Genomic DNA, 21,675 nt, shown 5'->3' on the forward strand with positions numbered 1-21,675 from the left:
GGGTTGGGTGTGGATGGGATCGTGGTCAATAGTGCAAAGCGAGGGAGAAGGGGCCAAGCTCCATGGGTTTCCAGGCTGAGCCCCCACCAGTGGCTCCTCCAGCCCCCCTGGATCCTCATCCCTGACCCCAACAACCAAAACACATGGAGCAGCTTAAAATTCAACAAGGCCACCGGGTTGGAATGGAACCCCACAGGGTTTCAGATCACCTGAGAGGGGAATGGAGGCAAAAGCAATGCAGGATGGAAAAAACCCCAACAAACCTCTGCACTTCGAATCCCACTCTCCCTTTTTGCTGACTCCAGCCAAGGTGCTGGGATGGGTTCAGGAGCTCCAGGAAAGTCCAGAGGTGTCCATGACCCAGCACAGCCTGGGCACTTCTGGGGCTGGAAGAGCACGGAGTGTCTCCCTGGGGTGAGCCCTCCTTCCAAACCTGGCTCTGGCTCCATCAGGATTTGTTCTTACAGGACCAGGCTCCCTGAGCCGGGTATCTTTGGTTCCTCCAGTGGAGGTTGAAGAATATTGCAAAAAAAAGACACACACACACACAAAAACTGGAAACACAGAAGGGAATCGTGGAGAGGGTTCAGGAAATCAACGTGGGGAAGGGTGTAAGTACCTATAATGCTTTTTTTGCACAAATCCAGAAGCACTTTCCTGATATTTTGGCCTCTTTTGGAAGATGGATCCAGGTCATTGGCTATTTTAAGCCCTCTCATGCATTTGGGGGTTGCTAAAGCTCAAGCTCTGGGAGCTCTCCAAGTCACAGCTGAGCATCTGGAGAAGAAGTCCAAGGCACGGGGAGGGCGATGGAGAAGCCCGGGTCCGTCCGTCCGTCCATCCATCCATCCTCCTGCAGTGTCCCCTCCGGGCTGCCTCAGTTTCCTGGCACGCAGAGCACGAATCCGGAGCGGTGCTTGGTGAAATCCGGATGGGGCTGATTGAGCCGCGTCTCCACCGAGACCGTGCACCTGCGGCCGTGCAGGCTGCACTGAACCGGGTTGGTGACACTGACCTGCAGGGACCGCTTCTCCCTGCAGGGACAGAGGGAGGGGACACAGCGGGTCAGGACCGCCCAGAGACGGGGATGGGGCAGAGCTGGGACCGGGAAGGGGAATGGGAGCAGGACTGGGACTGGGGCAGAGCTGGGACTGGGACTGGGATCGGGACTGGGACTGGGGCAGAGCTGAGGGCCTGAGGCAGAGCCCTGCACCTCCACATCGTGGTCTCTCTCCCACCCAGGGACACGGGGAGATGAGGACCAAGGGGGGACACAGAGCACCCAAGATGTGCACCCAAGGGGAGGGGCATGAAGAGGGACATGGGCCCTTGTGAACCCAAGGGTGACAGGAACCCAAAGGGGAATGTGGACCCAGGGGAGACCCAGGGGGATGTGCACCCAAAGGAATGTGCATCCAAGGGGATGTGCTCCCAGTGGGACATGGACCTGGGGGGATGGGCACCCCAGGGGGACATGGGCTGAGGTGGGATGTACACCCAGGGGAATGCCCACTTGGAGGGTACAGGGGTACAGGGGGTACAGGGACCCATTGGGATGTGCACACAGGGAACAGGGACCTGAGGGGGTAGATGTGCACCCAAGGGGGATGTGGGGACAGGGGCCCAGGGAGATGTGAACCCAAGGGGCACATGAACCCAAAGACACCCAGGGGGATGTGGTCCCAGAGGAGACATGGAGCAGGGGAGTGTGCATCCAGGGAGATGTGCACCCAGGGACTTCAGCATCAGGATTAGTGCTGGGGGGGAATAGAATTTCCTGGGCAGAGCTGGGTTGCAAAAGGCTCCAGGATCTGCAGCCAGGTCTGGCCCCGCTCGCCTGGTGACTCCCAGCTCTCTAATTAGAACAAGGATGATGCCACCCCTTGTGCTGAGCTCAGAGATTAAAAGTACAGCATGAAATAGCTACAGGAATCACAGGTAGGGCTCGTGTTTAATTCCCTCTCCAGGCAGACAGACAGGCAGACCAAGCAGGAACAAGGACAGGGACTGGCTGGGCACAGGCACTGGGACAAAGCTGTGTCACTGCAAACCATCCCCCAGCTTTTTAACCCTTTAACCCAACTCTGGTGCTAAAGATGACTTTCAGGAGTGGTATCAGGAGGTTCTGCCACCCAGACTGTTTCTTCCTGGGTTGTCTGGGTCACTGCCAGGGGGACACCAGGACATGTGGCCCATCCACCTCTGCTCTGCCCAAGCTTGGATGGCCCCGGGCTAAAGGACATAAAAGCCACCACTGTGCATCACAGAAGGGGATGGGTTGGAAGGGACCTTTAAAGGTCACCCAGGCCACTCTGCTGCAGTGAAGAGGGACCTCTTGATCAGGGTGCTCCAAGCCCCATCCAACCTTCAACACTGCCAGGGATGGGGCAGCCACAGCTTCTGGGGGCAACCTGGGCACCCAGGGGCTCAGCACCCTCACCCCAAGGAATTTCTCCCTCCCTCCCTCCCTGCCCAAGATCTCCTCTCCATCTCCCCTCTCCCAGCTGCAAACCCTTCCCCCTCAGAGGGTCCCATCCCTCCAGGCCCTTGTCCCAAGTCCCTCCCCAGCTTTCCTGGAGCCCCTTCAGGCACTGGAAGGTGCTCTAAGGTCTCCCCATGGGATCCTTCTCTTCTCCAGCCTCAACACCCCCAACTCTCTCCCCCTGGCTCCAGAGCTGCTCCAGCCCTCCCAGCAGCTCCAGGGCCTCCTCTGGAATGGCTCCAGCAGCTCCGTGTCCTTCTGCTGATGGGGACCCCAAAACTGGAGCTCTGTCATTAACACTGGAGCTGCTCCCCTGGCCTGGCCCTGCAGCTCCATCCATGGACCCCTTGGACCAGCAAAGAGAAGAAGAATGATCAGCACCAGATGTGTCCCCCCGAGCCCCCAGCAGCCTGGACAAGTTGGAAGAGACATCCCAGGGCTTGGCCTTTGGGAAAATTCTCCTGTGACCTCACTCACACTTAAATTCCCAAATTCCCAGCATTCCTCAGAGCAATATCAAGTGCTGTAAAGGCTCAGCAGCATCAACTCCACCACCACCCCCTGGATGCTCTGCACACCCAGGGGTCCTTTCTTCCTTGCTTGAGCTGGTACAGAATTTTCACTGACACAGCCCAAGCCCAGCACAGGCTTTGTTTTCACTTGGTTCAGCCTGTTCAAGGGGTATCACATCCCCTCAGCCACCATTTTATGCTACTTTCAAATATTTAAGAAGTCCACAGCTCCCCTAAAGGCCAAGAGCAGCTTGGCTGGGGGGTACTGCAGGGCAGCACCAGGCAAAGCCCTCAAGTTGTTCCAGGTATTTAATTCTTATTTACTCTTGCCTCAGTGAGCTGAGGCTCAAATCCCTGCTTACTTTGCTATTTTTACCCTGTCTTAGTAGAACAAGCCACATATGCAGAGGAGCCTCTTGGAGATTCCCACCACCACGTGCTGGGACAGCAGGTTTAGCTCCAAGTGTCTGGAACAAGGATAACTGCACACACCATCCCTTCTCCTCTCATCAGGCACTGAAACCCAGGTTTGGGTTAAAAATCATCCAGTGCCCCCCCTGCCATGGGCAGGGACACCTCCCACCAGCCCAGGGGGCTCCAAGCCCCATCCAACCTTCAACACTGCCAGGGATGGGGCAGCCACAGCTTCTGGGGGCAACCTGGGCACCCAGGGGCTCAGCACCCTCACCCCAAAGAGTTTCTCCCTCCCTCCCTCCCTGCCCAAGATCTCCTCTCCATCTCCCCTCTTGCAGCTGAGCCCTGACTGCCCACAGGGACTGCATCTCAAAGCTCTTTTGGGAAAGCCCCAAAAAGTGGGATTGAGGCATCACACTGCACCGTGTGTCCAAACATCCCCCTCCCCCTTGGGAAACATGATTCAAAGTGACTGTAATTACCCTGAGCCACGTGAAAGTCAAGACAGGAATCAAAAGCTCCTCACACAGAGAATCAGAGTGTTAGGGGTTGGAAGGAGGTGATGGAACCATCCATGGATCCATGGATCCCAACTGGATTCACCTGCATGGGCTGGGGCTGCTCTTTGGCTTTCAAGGCTCAGTGAGCACTGCAGGGCCAGGGGACTTCTCCATCTCCCTCTGTTCCAGCCCATGGCAGGGGGGTTGGAAGAAGATGATCTTTAAGGTCCCTTCCAACCCAAACCATTCTGTGATTCTGTCATCTTCTCCCATCCATCACAGCCTCCTTCAGCTCCCCTCATTCCTCTGCTGAGCACCTGATGGCAGCTACCAAGGTGACATCTCCAGGTGCCACCCTGTGCCCCCCTGAGCATGGGATGAGCAGAGTCCATGTGTACAGGGGAGCCACATCCTGGGGTGAAAACGTGGCCAGAACCAGAGTGAGACCTGATCAGGAACTTGGGTAACCACTGGGAAAAGGGAAACCAAGAGAGGAGAGAGGACTCAGAGTGGAAGCAGACTGCTGGCCCATGAAATATTGGAGTTTTGACTGAGCATTTAATCCAGGACCTCGGGGGAAACACAAGCCAAGTAGTGCAGAAATGGGCACAGCCATCTGTCAGCACTGGTGAGAGCACAACAGCATCAATGGCACCAAAAAGTGGTGGGAAGCAAAACAGTGATGGGAAGGAGTGGAGAAAGATCAGAGAGAGCTTCAGTGAAGACCAGAAACTGACATCAACGTGTTGGGAAATCCTTGCTGAACATATGAGATGTTTAAGAGCCAACCCAGATGACTTGGGATGAGGAATGAAAACTCAGCAGAGCACCCATGGGTGCTTCCACCAGGGAACCTCAAGGGTTGCAGAGACCCTGGGACATTGGGACATTGTGTGGGGTGTCCTGAGGACACAGCCCCATCCCCCTGGGGCTGGGGAGATGGGAGGATGGGAAGTTTCAGCAGATTTCCCAGGGTGAGAGGTGCAGCCTGGCTCTGGGCAGGGCTAACACAGCCCTGGGGCAGGGAGCACCCCCTGTGCCTGATCCTGGGGTCAGTTCTGGGCCCCTCACAATCAGAAGGACACTGAGGGGCTGGAGGTGTCCAGAGAAGGGAATGGAGCTGGGGAAGGGTCTGGAGAACAGGTCCTGTGGGGAGAGGCTGAGGGAGCTGGGAACAAAGCAAAGCAGCAGCTTCAGCTGCATGGAAAAAAATTCATGAGGAGGGGAGAGGAAAAGTGGAGGGGTCTAAAGAAAAGGGGCAGCTCTGGAGGTTCTGCTTCCTAACAACAGCTGGAGGGAGAAACTGGGAAGCTGAGGATTTCCAGGTGGCTTCACAGAGTTTTGCAGGGTCTGTGTGAGTGGCTGGTGCCAGGCTGTGGGGTGGCAGAGAGGGGACAAGAACTGAACCAGGTCTGAAATGCCCTTGGCTCCAACACAGATAATCCACATTTAGGTATCAGGGTTCCTACAGGTGCCATTTGGGGGAGAGATAAGTGTCTTCTGGGGGAGGGTTGAGGCTGGCAGGCTGAACAGGAGGTGGGTTTGGGAGGGGAGGGGGATCTATCTCCTCTGAGCACTCGTGGGGTTCTGCAGCTTGCAGGACAATGATACCAGGGATATCTGGGCTTGGAAGAAAAGCTATAGTTCTGCCTGTGAAAATTAACCCCAAAACAGGGGCAGAGTCCCCATCATCCGTGGAAGGGTTTCAAAGCCCTGGAGATGTGGTGCTGAGGGCCATGGATTGGGCAGTGCTGGGGGAAGGGTTGGACTGGACGGTCCTAAAGGTCTTTTCCAACCCAAATGATTTTATGATTCTAACAGATTAAAAAATAGAAATATGGAGTTTCTCAACACGTACAAGTGGGAAACCTGCACCCAAACCTCACAAGCATTTTCTATCATCATGGCTGTAACCTCTTGAGGAGCACGAGGAGCAAAGCTCAGTGTTGGAGAGCATCCCCAGCACCATCCACCCCATCCTTGCCTGGGCATCCCCTGCTCCAGGAGCTGGGGCAGGCTCCATCCCCGAGCATCAAGGGACAAACATCCCAGCTGGATCTTTCATTCCAGGCTAGAGAGGTCCTGCTGCAAGCAGCCAGAGCCTGCTGGCTGCCAGGCTTCATCTTTCCTGCTCTCTGTATGTAAGATCTGAAGTCTGTGCAGCTTCAAAGCACCAGGTCCTGCTTCCAGAAGACATTTACACACTTGGATCACACATTTCCCTAAGGAAGACTCAGCTGGTTTGGACAGCATCTCCTTCATGGCTGCTGGGCATGCTCCATCCCTCTCTGCTCTGCTGTCACCTTTTCCCACCCAGCACATTGGCTCACGTAGCTCCAGGAGGTTAAAAGCAATGATTTGCTACCCTGGGTACCCAGGACTGCAATTTAAGGTCTTCTTGGCCTCCTTGGCTGCTGGATGGAATTAGCATGGCCAGAGGGAACCCCCCTCCATCCAACCACCCCTTGGGGTGCAGCCCTGAGGCTGCAGCTGGCAGTGCCCCATCCCATGGCTTTGGTTACACCAGGGAGGGGATGAACCAGGACCCACTTTTGGGTGCAGATCACAGAACCATCAAGTCCCAGACTGGTTTGGGTTGGAAGGGACCTTAAAGCCCCCCCAGTGCCACCCCTGCCATGGGCAGGGACACCTCCCACCAGCCCAGGGGGCTCCAAGCCCCATCCAACCTTCAACACTGCCAGGGATGGGGCAGCCACAGCTTCTGGGGGCAACCTGGGCACCCAGGGGCTCAGCACCCTCACCCCAAAGAGTTTCTCCATCTCTCCTCTTGAAACCCTTCCTCCTCATCCCATCCCTCCTTGTCTGAAGTTTTCCTGTCAGTGCCCTCTCTGCCCACTGCTCCAGAGGATGAGCTGGGGATGGAGCTCGGGTGGGTTCCGTGCTGCTCGTGCTGCATTACCAGCACACCAACATCCCAAACCACAGCAGATTTTCACAACCTGCCTTGTGAAACCCTCTCTGAGGTCTCACACAGCAGAAGTGGGAGGCAGAGGATGTGTTGGCCAAGAGTCACTCGTGATGCAGTCACGGGGGGGATGGGGAGCTCCCGGGTGGGCTTGGGGGAAATAAGCCATGAAAATGGATCAAAGCCATGGAAAAGAGGCTGCAGAGAAGACAGGTGTGACTAAAGGAGACCTCAAAGCAGGATCAAAAGGCAAATTTCCATAGTGGAAGGTCAGAAGAAGTTCTCCAGACATTTTAATGCCAGGAAAGGTCACTGAGCCACACAAGGCTCTGCTGGGTCCTTGCTCACTGTCTGATATTTCCAAATTATCACAGCCAAGTGAGGACTGACATGGTGAATTCTATTCTCAGTCTCCAAAGCCACTAAATGTTTAGGGCTTCTTTCTAACCAACTTTGTCCCATATGGTTTGTGCTCAGACAAACTCCCTCAGAAGCTCCAAGAAGTGGCTTTCCAAAAGCAATTTTTTTTTTTTTAAATCTGCATGAGAAAGACCATTATCTGCTCCAAACTGCAACCCCTTCATCATTCCATACAGAACTCAACCATTCCACTTTGGAAGTGGCTTCCAGTCCCTCTGGGCTCAGCCCTGCCCCTGGTTCCCTGCTCTCTGCAGCTCAGACTTTTATTCACTCCTGCAAGCCACGGAGCCGCTGCTGCCCGTCCCAGCACCGTGCTGGAGGCTGCATCAGCAGCATTATTTTTGCCCTTTCAATGAGAAAAAAGCTGTGTTCATATCTGTAGATTCCCAGTGAAAAAAACCTCTTACATGTGTCCAATATCACATAGCAGGAAAGCAAAGTCAGCTATTAATACCCTGACTGCTGGCGTCTGCCTGCTGCACCCAGACAGAGCTCTTTATTCATGTCTCAACCATAAAAGCCACTTTCCTCCCAGGACAGCAGCTGCCCCGACACAGATGTGCTCTTTTCATCATCTGTCTGTAGCAGATCCAGGGCTATTCCTTCCCCTCGAGCTGAGGTGTGAACCTCATCCATTAAAACTTTGGCTTTTTCCTTCTTAAAATGTGTTTGTTCCTTCTTGAACCCGAGGTCAGACGGGCCCTGAGCAGCACCAGAGAGCTGTGGTTTCTGCACTGATTTGGTAATTTCTGCATTTCTGCACCCATCCTGGCCAGCCAGAGTTTTCCAGTGAGGTGTGAGAGCTTTCTGTCTCTTCCAGCAAAACCTTTTACGTGGATGTGGGAAGAGGAGGATCCCCAGGGGGCTGGGGCAGGGGCTGCTCCTCCACCTTCTCCTTCCTTAGGAATGTGGGGTGAGGGGCAGGTTCCACAGAATCCCAGACTGGTTTGGGTTGGAAGGGACCTCAAAGCCCCCCCAGTGCCACCCCTGCCATGGGCAGGGACACCTCCCACCAGCCCAGGGGGCTCCAAGCCCCATCCAACCTTCAACACTGCCAGGGATGGGGCAGCCACAGCTTCTGGGGGCAACCTGGGCACCCAGGGGCTCAGCACCCTCACCCCAAACAATTTCTCCCTCAGATCTTTCCCACCTTTTCTAGACCCCAATTATGTCCAGAGCTTCATCACCTGCAACGTGACCAACAGGGTGAGGGAGGGGATTCTCTGGGGTTCCCATCAGCAGAAGGACACGGAGCTGCTGGAGCCATTCCAGAGGAGGCCCTGGAGCTGCTGGGAGGGCTGGAGCAGCTCTGGAGCCAGGGGGAGAGAGTTGGGGGTGTTGAGGCTGGAGAAGAGAAGGATCCCATGAGGAGACCTTAGAGCACCTTCCAGTGCCTGAAGGGGCTCCAGGAAAGCTGGGGAGGGACTTGGGACAAGGGCCTGGAGGGATGGGACCCTCTGAGGGGGAAGGGTTTGCAGCTGGGAGAGGGGAGATGGAGAGGAGATCTTGGGCAGGGAGGGAGGGAGAAATTGTTTGGGGTGAGGGTGCTGAGCCCCTGGGTGCCCAGGTTGCCCCAGAAGCTGTGGCTGCCCCATCCCTGGCAGTGTTGAAGGTTGGATGGGGCTTGGAGCCCCCTGGGCTGGTGGGAGGTGTCCCTGCCCATGGCAGGGGTGGCACTGGGGGGGCTTTGAGGTCCCTCCCAACCCAAACCAGTCTGGGTTTCCATGCCATTTGCCTTCACCCACTCACACTGACCCAGTTCTCATCACCAAGAGCTTTCCCTGGGTGCAGCACCCATATGTAACCTCCAGCTCCTTCTCTGGTTTATGCATCTCCCATTAGTCACATTTTCTCAGCTATTCTGAGGCTTGGCAAAGCTTTTCAGAGGGGACTCATCCTGCTTTCTGCTGGAGCAGGAGCAAACGTGGCCACAAGACTCTGGATGTTGCATATTTCATAAAAACCACGAGGCCAAAAATATGATTCAAAGTCCTTGGCTGCAGACAGAGCAAAAGCAGCAGAGAGGCTCAGGCAGGGTTTATGCCAAGAATCCTGCATTAGAAATGCACCAGCACATAAATAAAAGAAGAGCACTTAGGAAGATGAGCACAGACTTGCTGCCCATTCAGGACATCCTGGGCCTTGATTCCCAGGCAGGTTCAGAAGCAGCAAAAATCTTTTCTTGTTTTTTTTTTTTTTTAACCTGCTGAGGTCCTTGTCCTCTTCCTGGCTGAATTCACCAAACCTGCATTTGCTGGGGTCCCCACTGGAAGGATGCTCTGGGTCTGGTCCGCAGACTTTGATCAAATTGTGCTGGGTGAATTTTTGGAAGTTTGAGGCAGAAAATTGGAAAAATAAAACTACTGCAATGGGAGTCTGGGACCTTTCAGTCATCTGGGGTGCATGTAATTACCTCCTGAGAGAACATGGGATGCAGGGAGCTGATGGTGGGATTATACCATAATTTCTCACTCAGATTTAGAAGGGGAAACAATTTTCTACTCCCAAGCAGCAGCTGAAGTTGGGTTGGAGGCTGGTGACCAGAGAGACAGATCCTTGAACCCTCCCAACAGGTGAGCATCTCCACCTTCCCTGCTGGGAGGTGCAGGGCTGTGAGTTAAATTCATGATCTTTTAGGACTCCATCAGAGTCCCGAAGTCACAAACTGGGGGAATCTGCCAGCAAGGTTCAGAGAGATCAACTGAACTTCTCACTAAACCATCACAAGTGTGCACCATTTGAAGTCCTCTCCTTTTGATTCTTCTTACCATTTTTTTGCAATCAATCTGTGCCAGCAAAGCTGCCAGGAGCCACTTCAGGTGAGTGGGAGAGGAGAATGGCAAAGGAGAAACTGGGCTGCTGCCAGCACCACCCAAAGGAGCCAGGGACACCAGGATCAGGGAATCATGGAATGGGTGAGGTTGGGAGGGAGCTCAGAGCTCATCCCCTCCATCCCCCTGCCATGCCCAGGGACACCTCTCCTCCAGCCCAGGCTGCTCAGAGCCTCATCCAACCTGGCCCTGAACACCTCCAGGGAGGGGGCAGCCACAGCTTCTCTGGGCAATCTGTTCCAGAGGCTCAGCACCCTCCTGATGAAGAACTTCTTCCTCAGATCCAGTCTTTGCATCTCTCCAGGGTCCACCACCACATCCCACCCAGGGCTCTGAAAGCTCTGGTTTGGGAACTCCTCGCTGTGATGTCCCTGCCAAGGATGTGGCTGTCATTGTCACTGTCCCCAGGGTCCTGCACACCACACTGCTGAACTCCTGAAAGCTGAGCTGGTGTGTAACGGGGTGCTCAGCACCATGGGGTGGCTTCAGGATGGGTCACCCAGTCCCCTGGGAAGGGCTGGTGACAGTGCCAGTGCCAGTGCCAGCACCAGTGCCAGTGCCAGCTCCTGTGCATGCGCATGGGGAGGGGTGATGGGGAGGGATGCTCTGAGCAGCAGGGTTGGGTTGCTATAGCAACAGGAGATTCATCATCCCATCTGATGCTTGGTTCCTGCCAGCCTAGCAGAGGTGGGGGCAGAGCAGCCAGGGATGGGGTCCCCATTGGGTGCTCTGACACCTGCTGCTGGGGGCACCCCAAAGAACCCTCAGGGTGCACAAACTCCCCTTTCTGAAGGGCTTTTCTCAGTTTCCTGGGCAGGGTCTTGCTTTCCACAGCCACAGGGATGTTCAGGCAGGGTGTCACCATGACCTACTTTAGTGCAGGACGAGGTGACACCACGTGAAGCTGCCAGTGGGTTCCCAGCCCTGGACTGATCCAGCTGGGAGTGAGGCAGAGCTGACCCCAGCCCAAACCCCCGGCCCAAACCTGGTGTAACCCTGCTCAGGGGACATCTCCTTTCCTTGGTTTCTCTGCCCTGGAACATACATGCTTGGTCCTGCCTCTATTTCCAGATCTGATCCCAAAACCCAGATTTTTCTCCTTTTCTAATAGAAAAAAAGAGAAATTACCTTGAGCTTCAGGGGCCAGTAAAAAAAAAAAAAAAAAAAAAAAAGGGTGTTATTGTGCTGTATTCTCTGCAGCCTTTCTTCCAGATAACACCAATGGTTCTGTTCTGTTCCCCTCCCTGGGGGAGCAGCAAGATTTTCATCACCTGATATAAGGTGACATTTTCACAGGCACCCAGTGACACACACGAGCATTTCCTCACACACCCAGGTCTTTTCCTGACACACACGAGCATTTTCCTCAACGATTCAGGCAGGCAGGACCAGGGCTATCCAGCCCCCAACCCCCAGCTCCTTCCTGAAAGCTAAACCCAGGATTTTTCTCCATGGAGGGGTGGGTGTGCTCAGGTCCTCCCAGCAGCTGCTCCCCCTCTCCCCCTGTCCCCACTGGGACATTTTAGCTCTGGAGCTGAATCATCCTTCAGTTTCTGACAGGCTTTTAGCCTGATGTGGGGGCATCTCACTGAGCTCTGCTCCTGGTGAAAACACCTCCTGTTACAGGCAGAGGAATGGCTTGGACACAGAGATGTGGCCACACTGCTTTGATGGGGAAGGACATGGGAGCAGGGACATTATGGGCAGTACAACACAGAAACACTGAATCCCAGACTGGTTTGGGTGGGAAGGGACCTTAAAGCCCCCCCAGTGCCACCCCTGCCATGGGCAGGGACACCTCCCACCAGCCCAGGGGGCTCCAAGCCCCATCCAACCTTCAACACTGCCAGGGATGGGGCAGCCACAGCTTCTGGGGGCAACCTGGGCACCCAGGGGCTCAGCACCCTCACCCCAAACAATTTCTCCCTCCCTCCCTGCCCAAGATCTCCTCTCCATCTCCCCTCTCCCAGCTGCAAACCCTTCCCCCTCAGAGGGTCCCATCCCTCCAGGCCCTTGTCCCAAGTCCCTCCCCAGCTTTCCTGGAGCCCCTTCAGGCACTGGAAGGTGCTCTAAGGTCTCCCCATGGGATCCTTCTCTCCTCCAGTGCCTCCCAGAGCAAGGGCAGCTTAAAACATGTGCCAGACCCTGCAGAACAAAGCAGGGAAGAATCATCAGGCAGAAGATGATGGATGGGAAGGGGAAGGAAGCAACAAGGCAGGGTGAGTCAGGGAACAGACCTCTGATTGCTCCATCATCACGTTCAGGTTTGAGCTTTTTAACCAACTTCTCCTTCCCCCTCCTTTCCCAGGGCAGGAGCACACCCAGGGCCTTTCAGAGGAGCCCAAAGAGATAAAGCAAATACCCAGGGCTCAAAAAGGGACTTTAAATACCAGGGATGCTGAGAACATCCAGGAAGCTGAGGAGCATATGGTACAAGGATTGATGCTACTGAAAAATGTGTCTGAGAAGAGGCTGGGGGGGGTCTCAGGAACAAGAGCCCAGGTCATGGGGGGGCTCAGGGCACCAAGAACCCCCAGGGGCTCTCAGAGGAGCTGTGCAGTCCCAGAGGCAAAGAGAGTTTCAGGGATGATGTTTGAACACGTTTATGATGATCAGGACACCAGGGGCTGACACACCTCAGCTACACTAAACCTCCCCAACAATGACTTCTTCTTTTTATTATTATTATTTCTTTTAAATATGGAGAGAATTTGGCCTCTGCTTCCCAGCATGGGGTGGCCAAAAGCTGGGGATGGTTGAAGAAGAAGCTGGACTGGAGAAAAGACGAGTGGAGTGGCTGCAGAAGCACTCGTGAGGCAGCCAAATTAAGGAGGAAAGGTGGGATTTCAGGAACCTCAGGGAGGAAGAGAATGGTTGGAATGTACAGGGAAACAGAAGGAAAAGTTTCTTCTTCTGCCTCTAAAACTGTGAAAAGAGAATCAAATGGTGCAGCATCAGATGGTCCATGCTGGGAAGCCCACAGGAGCCATCAGTGCCATCCCCTCTGCATCACCCCAGTGACACCTCTGGGGTCCAATCCCATTCCAGGCAGAAATCTGTTCCTGTGCCAGCTGAAAGCTCTGGAGTGAATCAGGGCTGAGGCCTGGGAGAGCAAACGAGGAGGTGGATGTTGTAAGAAGGATTTTCCTTCCACCACAGAAGTTCAAAGTCATGGAACAAAGGCCCTGCAGTCGTGCTGAGCACCAGGCAGGTATTTAAAAGGAGGAATTTAACTCTGGCCTCTTCATGTCTTCTCCAAGGATCAGGAGCTGTCAGACCAGTCTAAACCAAAGTGACATCCAACCTGCCAGGAGCTTGGGCTCAGCCACAGGCACTCCCCAGAACAAAGAACTCAGCTGAAAAAGATCAGCCCATGACTAACACTCCAGGGCAGCTGATTGCTCTGCATTTCCAGCCAGATGACTGCTAAGAACACTGGATTTTTATTGTTTCCTTAATATTAGGGGCTCACTCTTCCCTACAAGACATCAAGGATGCTTCTTGGAACCTGGACTTTAGGCTATACCAGGAAACCAGTACTTTTCTGTGACAGCAAAATGATAGGCAGGAATTTAAGTGAATCTTGTGTATTCAAAGGGGCTGGGTAGCCCATTTGTTTTTTGGTATTCCAGGAGCATTTGCCATGATATTCCAGAGTGGTCTCAGTATCACTTCTGCAAAGAAAAGGGCTCTGAAGCTGCAATCTCAGAATAAAAATGCTGGCACTTCTGCTCCCCTTTGTTCTCTTGTCTTTATTCACTGAAACATCAGAGCAATTCACATAGGCAGGAAAAAAGGCAACTTGCTGGGAAGAGAGACAGTTATGTCTTATTTAAATACCTGACCTATTTCTGCTTTTCCTTTGCCTAACTTATTCAACAAGAAGTTTGGATTTGCAGAAACAGCTGAAAAAACCCCCACGTCGGATCATGTGAAAAATCCTCTTCCTCGTGGCAAAGCCAGCACGAAAAACAGGTGCAGAAACAAAAGAGATTTTTGCTTATAGGAATGAGAAGTTTGGAGGGGAAATGGCTGTTGCCAGGCTGATGCCCACTGCATTTGGCATTTGCATTTTCATTGCAACAACCTGGGATTTGCATGGCAGGGGAGTGCACGGCTCTGCTGGAGGAGGTGAGCAGGAGGTGGATGCAAACATCTGGGGATCCATCAGCAGCTCCCCAGCTGCAGCCATGGAAAATCCCTGACAGGGAATCACAGAGTTGGGTTGGAAGGGACCTTCAGGATCATCAGGATCCATTCCCAGCATGGGCAGGGACCCCTCCAACAGCTCAGGGCTTCATCCAACCTGGGGCCTTCAACACTTCCAGGGATGGGGCAGCAACAACCTCCTGGGCAGCCTATCCCAGTGTCTTACTGCCCTCCTGGGGAGGATTTTTTTCCTAATATCTAATCTGAATTCCCCCTCTTTCAGTTCTGAACCATTGCCCCTTGTTCTGTCACCACCTCCCTGGTGGCAGCCAGGCTCTTGCTCCATTTGGTGACCTCCTGTTGGAATTCCCAGGCTGTTCCCATCCCCCTGCCCCCAGCCAGGCTTTCCAGAGCTCTCAGGAGCAGCATCCAAGGCCTGGGCAAGGTGTGGGAGAGGACTGAGAGAGAAGGGAGAGGAGTGGATGGGAGGGAGGGGGGAGCTGAGCGGCAGCTCCTGACCCGTGGCATGGCTGTGGGTCCCCTCCGTTTCCCTGGAATAAACAGGGATCTGTTCCCCTGCAGCCTCAGGATGCAAGCTTTCCAGCACAGCCACGTTACTAAGGCACAGGAAAATGCTTTTAATTACTGCCTGGCACAGTTTGCATTCTCAGCTGCAAAAGAATTGATCCTTCTTCCTATCTCCTCCTGGGGCAGAGTTTTTACTTCAAATGTTTCTTCCTATCCCACCCCCTGATCCAGAGGGATGGGGAGGGATGCCAAGGGTCCTCCTGGCAGTCCCACTGCCAATGTCCCCATGATCCCCCCCCAGCTCAGGACCCTCTGTGCCTTTGGACTGGGACCTGCTCACCCACAGGCTCTTCTGCTCCCAGCAAAATTTCTCCAAACATTGCAAAAATGGGAAAATTGCCACAATAGAGTTAGTCTGAAAATCAGACACAGCACAACACAGCTGCAGGTTTGCAGAGTCTGAGGGATCCTGATCACCCCACAGGGCTGTGCCTGTTGCTACCATTCCCAAGCCTTGTCTGATGCTCCTTGGAGGCACCCAAGGCCTTGCCATATCCATATCCATATCCATACCCATATCCATATCCATATCCATATCCATACCCATATCCATATCCATATCCATACCCATACCCATACCCATATCCATACCCATATCCATATCCATACCCATATCCATACCCATATCCATACCCATATCCATACTCATATCCATACCCATACCCATATCCATACCCATACCCATATCCATACTCATATCCATACCCATATCCATACCCATACCCATACCCATATCCATATCCATACCCATATCCATATCCATACCCATATCCATACCCATATCCATACCCATACCCATATCCATACCCATATCCATACCCATACCCATATCCATACTCATATCCATACCCATATCCATACCCATACCCATACCCATATCCATATCCATACCCATATCCATATCCATACCCATACCCATATCCATATCCATATCCATACCCATACCCATATCCATACCCATATCCATACCCATATCCATACCCATACCCATACCCATACCCATACCCATATCCATATCCATATCCATACCCATATCCATACCCATATCCATACCCATACCCATATCCATACCCATACCCATATCCATACTCATATCCATACCCATATCCATACCCATATCCATACCCATACCCATACCCATATCCATATCCATATCCATACCCATACCCATATCCATACCCATATCCATACCCATACCCATATCCATACCCATACCCATATCCATACCCATACCCATACCCATACCCATATCCATACCCATACCCATATCCATATCCATACCCATATCCATACCCATACCCATACCCATACCCATATCCATACCCATATCCATATCCATACCCATACCCATATCCATATCCATACCCATATCCATACCCATACCCATACCCATACCCATACCCATACCCATACCCATACCCATACCCATACCCATACCCATACCCATACCCATACCCATATCCATACCCATACCCATACCCATACCCATATCCATACCCATACCCATACCCATACCCATACCCATATCCATACCCATACCCATACCCATACCCATATCCATATCCATACCCATACCCATATCCATATCCATATCCATACCCATACCCATATCCATACCCATATCCATACCCATATCCATACCCATATCCATACCCATATCCATACCCATACCCATATCCATACCCATACCCATACCCATACCCATATCCATACCCATACCCATACCCATACCCATACCCATATCCATACCCATACCCATACCCATACCCATACCCATATCCATACCCATATCCATACCCATACCCATATCCATATCCATATCCATACCCATACCCATATCCATACCCATACCCATATCCATATCCATACCCATATCCATACCCATATCCATACCCATACCCATATCCATACCCATATCCATACTCATATCCATACTCATATCCATCATCCAGCAGGCAGAATTATCAATCTTTGATGCATTTCAGAGGCTGTGCTAGCAGAAATCAGCAGATTTACACATGGAACTGAGAAATTTGCTTCATCAACCAAATGCCCACAAAGCTGAAGCCATTAACAGATCAAATACCTACAGCTCCAGCATTCAGGATTATTCATTTATTTTGCTGTAGCCATTCCAGCTGAGCAAAATATCTTTCCCCTCCCCAGTTTCTAATCAGCTCCCATCCTCCTGGGCTGACCAGAGTTAAATCTTTTGCATTGGTCTCTCTGATAAATTGAAAAATTGAGCTGTGAATGGGGGAAAAAATGCATTGAAAGCAAATGCTCCCACTAGTAACAGATTAACTCTTTGTTCCAAGGCTATCCCATCATTTCAAGAGGCTTCCTCTATGCTTCTGAAGAGCCAGTGCACAGACAAGATAAGATGCCACCGCTGTGGAATAATCTCTGGGGAAAGAATCTCTCCTCAGGTTCTGAAGGGTTCACCCCAGCTCCCTGGCAGCACCCCCAGAATGGCCCAGGAAGGCCTCACCCCAAGCACAGGGACAGTCTCACACCCATCTCAAAGCTTTCAGGGGTTTTTTGCTGACATCCCAAATGAGGACTCCCCCACAACCTCAGTTCTGAAACAGCACCTGAGGACCTGGGGGTTTTGCAGTGTGATTTTTTTGTTTGGGAGTGACAGAGGTGGCTGATGAGGGGTTTCAGTAAATGAGATAAAAGCAATCTTCTCATGAAGCAGATCTGAGTCTCCTGATTTTCCCTACTTATCTGCAGTGCTCTTCCTCCCCTTCACAGCCCCAGAGCTTCTGTTTTATTGCTTGAACAGCTCTATACAGAAAATATTCCACAGAAAAAGTGTTGACAACACCCAGAGCATCCCCTTAGACATCAGCCAGAAAAAAGGAGATGACAGGAGGCTGACATGAGACTCAGATCCCTTAGCACCCAAACTTGTGGTCACTGGGCCCAGAGTTGGGAAGGTGCTCTACAGAAAACAAAAATCCCAGCAAGGAAAAGCAAGAAGGTAGCTGTGACCCCATGGGAGAACAGTGCTAATGCTCATCCTGACCTCAGAGAATCCCAGAGTCCCAGGCTGGTTTGGGTTGGAAGGGACCTCAAAGCCCCCCCAGTGCCACCCCTGCCATGGGCAGGGACACCTCCCACCAGCCCAGGGGGCTCCAAGCCCCATCCAACCTTCAACACTGCCAGGGATGGGGCAGCCACAGCTTCTGGGGGCAACCTGGGCACCCAGGGGCTCAGCACCCTCACCCCAAATCATTTCTCCCTCCCTCCCTCCCTGCCCAAGATCTCCTCTCCATCTCCCCTCTCCCAGCTGCAAACCCTTCCCCCTCAGAGGGTCCCATCCCTCCAGGCCCTTGTCCCAAGTCCCTCCCCAGCTTTCCTGGAGCCCCTTCAGGCACTGGAAGGTGCTCTAAGGTCTCCCCATGGGATCCTTCTCTTCTCCAGCCTCAACACCCCCAACTCTCTCCCCCTGGCTCCAGAGCTGCTCCAGCCCTGGGATCATTCTCATGGCCCTTGCTCTGTCCTGGTCCAGCTCCTGCTCTCAGCTGCTGGGCTGAACCTTGCCCACCTTACAGCCCCACTGCACTCTGAAGCCCTCTCTGTAGGGCAGGGGGAACTCCCAGGGTTTGTGCAGTGCAAAGAATTGCACAATCAGAAGGAGCCTGACCTTGAGATCAGTGCAAATCCTCCTTCAATCACACAAGTTTCTCCAGGGCTAAAATCCTGCAATGGACAGGGAAAGCCAACAGCCTGGCTCAGATGACCTGGATGTGGTGCTTGGGGACATGGTGTGGTGGGACACCAGAAATAGGGCAATAGGGTTAGGACAAGGTTGGACCCAATGATCTTGAAGGGCTTTTCCAGCCTGAGCAATTCTATGATTCTCTGATGAGGTCCTGGCCAACCTCCTGCTGCCAGCAGGAGCTGCTCAGCCAGCCAAGCTCCAAAAAAACCACCTGCAAGCCATCCTAGATACCAACTTCTGAGCTTTGAGAAGGGCAGCCCTGCTCACACCCAGAGATACATCAGCAGGGCCTGAAACTAAGGATGAAAGGAGATAAAAGACTCTTTTCAGAGAGGCATCTGCTGGAAGTGGTGATGCTCACTTGACTCTCTCCTGGGTGCATGGATCTTCACATGACACAGTCAGGGCAGAGCCACCTACCTCAACATTGCTGCTCATAATTATCCCTCAGTTCCTGCAGCAGAAGAGGGAAACAGCGGGAATTACTGGCTCCTTGTGTAAACACTTGTGACCAGAAGAAAGCAAGTTGCTGACAGGTAATTAAGTGCTCTTCAGCTGGTGTAAACACTTGGGTCATTAACTGGAGCTGCTCCTGATTCTTTTGCTCTATCTGTCCCTCCTACAAAGAACTGAGCTGCTGCCAGCACAGCCAGCAGAATTTATACAATGGGTTGGGTTGGAAGGGACCTCAAAGCCCCCCCAGTGCCACCCCTGCCATGGGCAGGGACACCTCCCACCAGCCCAGGGGGCTCCAAGCCCCATCCAACCTTCAACACTGCCAGGGATGGGGCAGCCACAGCTTCTGGGGGCAACCTGGGCACCCAGGGGCTCAGCACCCTCACCCCAAGGAATTTCTCCCTCCCTCCCTCCCTGCCCAAGATCTCCTCTCCATCTCCCCTCTCCCAGCTGCAAACCCTTCCCCCTCATCCCATCCCTCCAGGCCCTTGTCCCAAGTCCCTTCCCAGCTTTCCTGGAGCCGCTTCAGGCACTGGAAGGTGCTCTAAGGTCTCCCCATGGGATCCTTCTCTTCTGCAGCCTCAACACCCCCAACTCTCTCCCCCTGGCTCCAGAGCTGCTCCAGCCCTGGGATCTGTCTGTGCTCTTCTGTTCTCCCAGGACACCCAAACCTTTTTTCATACAGTTTTCATTCACTGTCTAGTTCACTCTTCACTTCATTCACAGTCTAGTTCATTCACTGTTATTTTTCCAGCTCTGGAGGAGGAGTGGTTCTTGCAGCTCATCAGTGCTGTCCAGCTGCCCAGCAGAGCTGTTATTGAGGAGCTGGATGAAGTCAGTGAGGCTGCAGGAGGACACCAACCCCCCCATGCTCCCAGCATCACCCTGAGAACCAGAGGAGCTCCTGGGAGGTTTGCTCCATCCCACAGAAAACAAACTCAGGATAATTCCCATTGCAGGGGATCACTGAGGTCACCTGCTCCAAGTCCTCATCCCAAATGGGGACAACTTGAAAATGAGACCCAATTTCAGGACAAGGTAGTAAAATAAATGCTGCTACAGCTGATGGCTCTGGGAAACTGCTTGGGGCCAACCTTGGATGAAGGCATCGGAAGAAGAGAACCTGTGGACATCCAGCACTGACCCCCAGCTGCCACCCCACTGCCCTTAAGGACAAGCAGATGTGGATCCTCATCCAGAAGAATTTAAGATTTTCCTATAGGCTTCCAGACACAGGACTGCTGGGCACGGACAACCTGCAGAGACCACAACTGCTGGAGCCATAATGGGACAGAAAAACTTGAGGAGGAAAACCCCAAAGTGCCTGGGATGAAGGCAGTGCCAGCTGTGAGGGGCAGAACCTCCTGGGACAAAAGAAGCAGGGAATGGCTGAGGGCTTTTCTCCTGTGACAAGGAGACAGGGAGGTGCCACTGCTCATCCCTCAGCATCCCCAAAGGTGGCCAGGCCAGGGCCAGGCCATGGCTGCTGGTTCCAAACCTTCATCTGCAGGAGGAGTGGAGGAAGAGCTGGGGCATCTCCTGCCTGTGGAACTCCAGCCTTGGGCTGAAGGCCATGGGGGAGCCTCCTGCCTTTCCCCCTCCCTGCCTTGTTCTCTTCTCATCTGCAGGATCCAAAGGAGATGAGAAACAGAGGATGAGCTGTCTGCCTCCTGCCTGCACAAGGACACAGACAAAAGGGAGAAGAGGGTGCTGAGCTATTTAAAGCCACCTCCTCCTCAATTCCTAGGGGTGGAATGTTACCTCTGGTGTGTTGGTTGCTTTGGAGGAGGGATTAAAAGACTACTTCTACAGAAAAGATCATTAAAACCTAAATTAAACCCATGCCTAGTCAATACTTTCCATTTCAATTGTTCTCAGAATGCAGAATAACACAGCCAATTTGCCACAGAGATTTATGGCTGGTTGTCTATGGTTTACTAAACCAAAATCAAAATGCTGGGTTTTTAAATTGTAAATACATAGAAAGCCTCTTTGATAATTCCAGCAGGATCCCCTCATTCTGCAGCATCTAAAGTGGCTTTAAATTAAAAGAATTTTGAAATCCTGTGATCAGTTTGCTTACCAAATCAAGGACTTGGTTTAGTAAAATCCTGGCAGCTCACAAAGGATTAACCAGAACAATCAATGAGTGTTGGCAGGTCTGGAGTTCTGTTTACAAATTGGCTTCAAATTGGAATAAATACAGCTGAGCCCCCACCTTCCCTGTGCCTCTTAACCTTTTGGGTTTCACTTTGGGAAACCAGAAAAGGGTTCAAAACAAACAGCAAATACTCACAAGGTTAATGCCAATGACCGGGACCAAACGGCCTTTGGAAAATCAAAGTCCACAGAAACCACCTCCCAGCAAACTTCCAAGTTTTTTTTCGGTCGAAGATGGCATTTATTCCCCAAAATAGACCATTCCAGCCCAGCTGCCCTTGTGCCATTACACAGGAGAAATTCAATTAACACTTGGATGCCTTGATTCACAAACTGGGAGCAGAAGCCACAGCAGGGAAGCCTCACACTGGAAATGAAAATGGTTTTAATGGGGCATGTGCAGGTCCAGCCCTTGCTCTGTGCTGGCAGCACAGCCTGGGCCTCCTTGCATCAGCTGAAGTGCAAACAGATCTAAAGAAAAAGCATTTTCAAGTCTTCAAGGGGCTT

At 52.7% G+C, this 21,675-nt stretch overlaps 1 protein-coding gene across 2 annotated transcripts in view; it reads right to left on the minus strand.

The window, feature by feature from the left end:
• Positions 1–573: 573 nt before the first annotated feature.
• The window catches only part of MYO1D (myosin ID), a 145,454-nt gene continuing 124,352 nt past the window's right edge, over positions 574–21,675 (minus strand). Inside the window, exon 22 of one of the 2 annotated variants that reach the window (XM_008495327.2) lies at positions 574–1,034. In XM_008495327.2, the coding sequence (XP_008493549.2) occupies positions 878–1,034 (157 nt within the window). In that variant the 3' untranslated portion in view covers positions 574–877. The remainder of the gene's footprint in view (positions 1,035–21,675) is intronic. The other variant, XM_030465756.1, reaches the window with a different exon arrangement.

Source organism: Calypte anna, chromosome 27, assembly GCF_003957555.1.
Source record: "Calypte anna isolate BGI_N300 chromosome 27, bCalAnn1_v1.p, whole genome shotgun sequence".
NCBI lineage: Eukaryota > Metazoa > Chordata > Aves > Apodiformes > Trochilidae > Calypte > Calypte anna.